Source organism: Aplysia californica, unplaced genomic scaffold, assembly GCF_000002075.1.
Source record: "Aplysia californica isolate F4 #8 unplaced genomic scaffold, AplCal3.0 scaffold00361, whole genome shotgun sequence".
Classification (NCBI taxonomy): domain Eukaryota; kingdom Metazoa; phylum Mollusca; class Gastropoda; order Aplysiida; family Aplysiidae; genus Aplysia; species Aplysia californica.
In genome coordinates, this window is record NW_004797631.1 from 749,951 (window position 1) to 751,134 (window position 1,184).

Here is a 1,184-nt window from a genome sequence, read left to right on the forward strand (position 1 = left end):
GGTTCGGGGTGGGAGGCTCTCGTGGTCTAGAGGTTAAGGTGTTCGCCTTTCATTCAAAGGCCCCGGGTTCGAATCTAAGTAGCGATAGGAAAACTTTCTTCTGTAAAATTGTCCCCTTTTACCTCCTTTCCTGCTCTCTAACAATGTTCTGTCTCCACTTTTGTCTCCACCCCCTCACCTCCTTTGCCCCCTCCTCTGGGCTCCTGACTCTTTCTGCAGCCTTTCTACTGCTACTCCTTGGCTCCTTCTTACTGCTGTCTTTCAGCCACACCTCTGATCATTTGGTTATAAAGATCTACACATAGCCTTCTCAGACAAGGGCGAAAAATCTCGGAGGTCCCGTGTGCAAGTTGCGCACGTTAAAGAACCCTTGGTGGTCTAAAATCGATTATAAGATTATGCTTCGGCCTCCACCTGGGCAAAAAGTCAAAATTTCCTACCAACTGAAAATGTTTAACGTGTCCCGCGCGCTTATATGACCGTACGCAGTTGCGAGCGCAGTAAAACACTTACCAAAAAAAGGGAGTAGGACAGTTGCTCTAAACACGTCCTTCATTTGTGTCAGGTCCAAGCTTAACCAGGGCCGCCATGTCTGTGAATCCGCAAGACCATAATTTGTTGTGAAAATGCTAGCTCCGCACTAAACTCTCTTCCTCCTCCTCCTCCTCTTCCTCCTCCTAGTCCTCCTCTTCATCATCATCATCATGACTTGTGTGTCCAGAAGAGGCAGACAGGAAGGACCAGTATATCATCATCGTCCTCCTCCTTCTCCCCCTCCTCCTTCTCCCCCTCTTCCTCCTCCTCCTTCTCATCCTCATCATCCTCATCATCATAACTTATGTTTCCAGAAGAGGCAGGTAGAAAAGACCAGTATATCCTCCTCCTCCTCCTCGTCAGCATCATCATCATCATCATCATCATCATCATCATCATCATCATCATCATCATCATCATCATCATCATCATCACCACCACCACAGAAAACACAGAAACAGAGGACCAGTGCCGCTATATCAAGCCCAACCTCCAGTCCCGAATGTCGCCCTACTTCCTCTCCGAAGTGGACAGATTCCCCGTGCCTGACAACATGGTCGCCTGGGACGTAAGTGGGCAGCTTTGGTCTTCCTCTTTTTCTTCTTCTTCTTCTTCTTCTTCTTCTTCTTCTTCTTCTTCTTCTTCTTCTT

General features: G+C 47.8%; 1 protein-coding gene across 1 annotated transcript in view; it reads left to right on the forward strand.

Annotated features, from left to right (window-relative positions):
- The window catches only part of LOC101848446 (transient receptor potential cation channel subfamily M member-like 2), a gene marked incomplete in the record, with an annotated part of 82,665 nt that overhangs the window by 66,223 nt on the left and 15,258 nt on the right, over window positions 1-1,184 (forward strand). Inside the window, 1 exon segment of the mRNA XM_013085273.2 lies at window positions 984-1,102. Within this exon segment, the coding sequence (XP_012940727.1) occupies window positions 984-1,102 (119 nt within the window).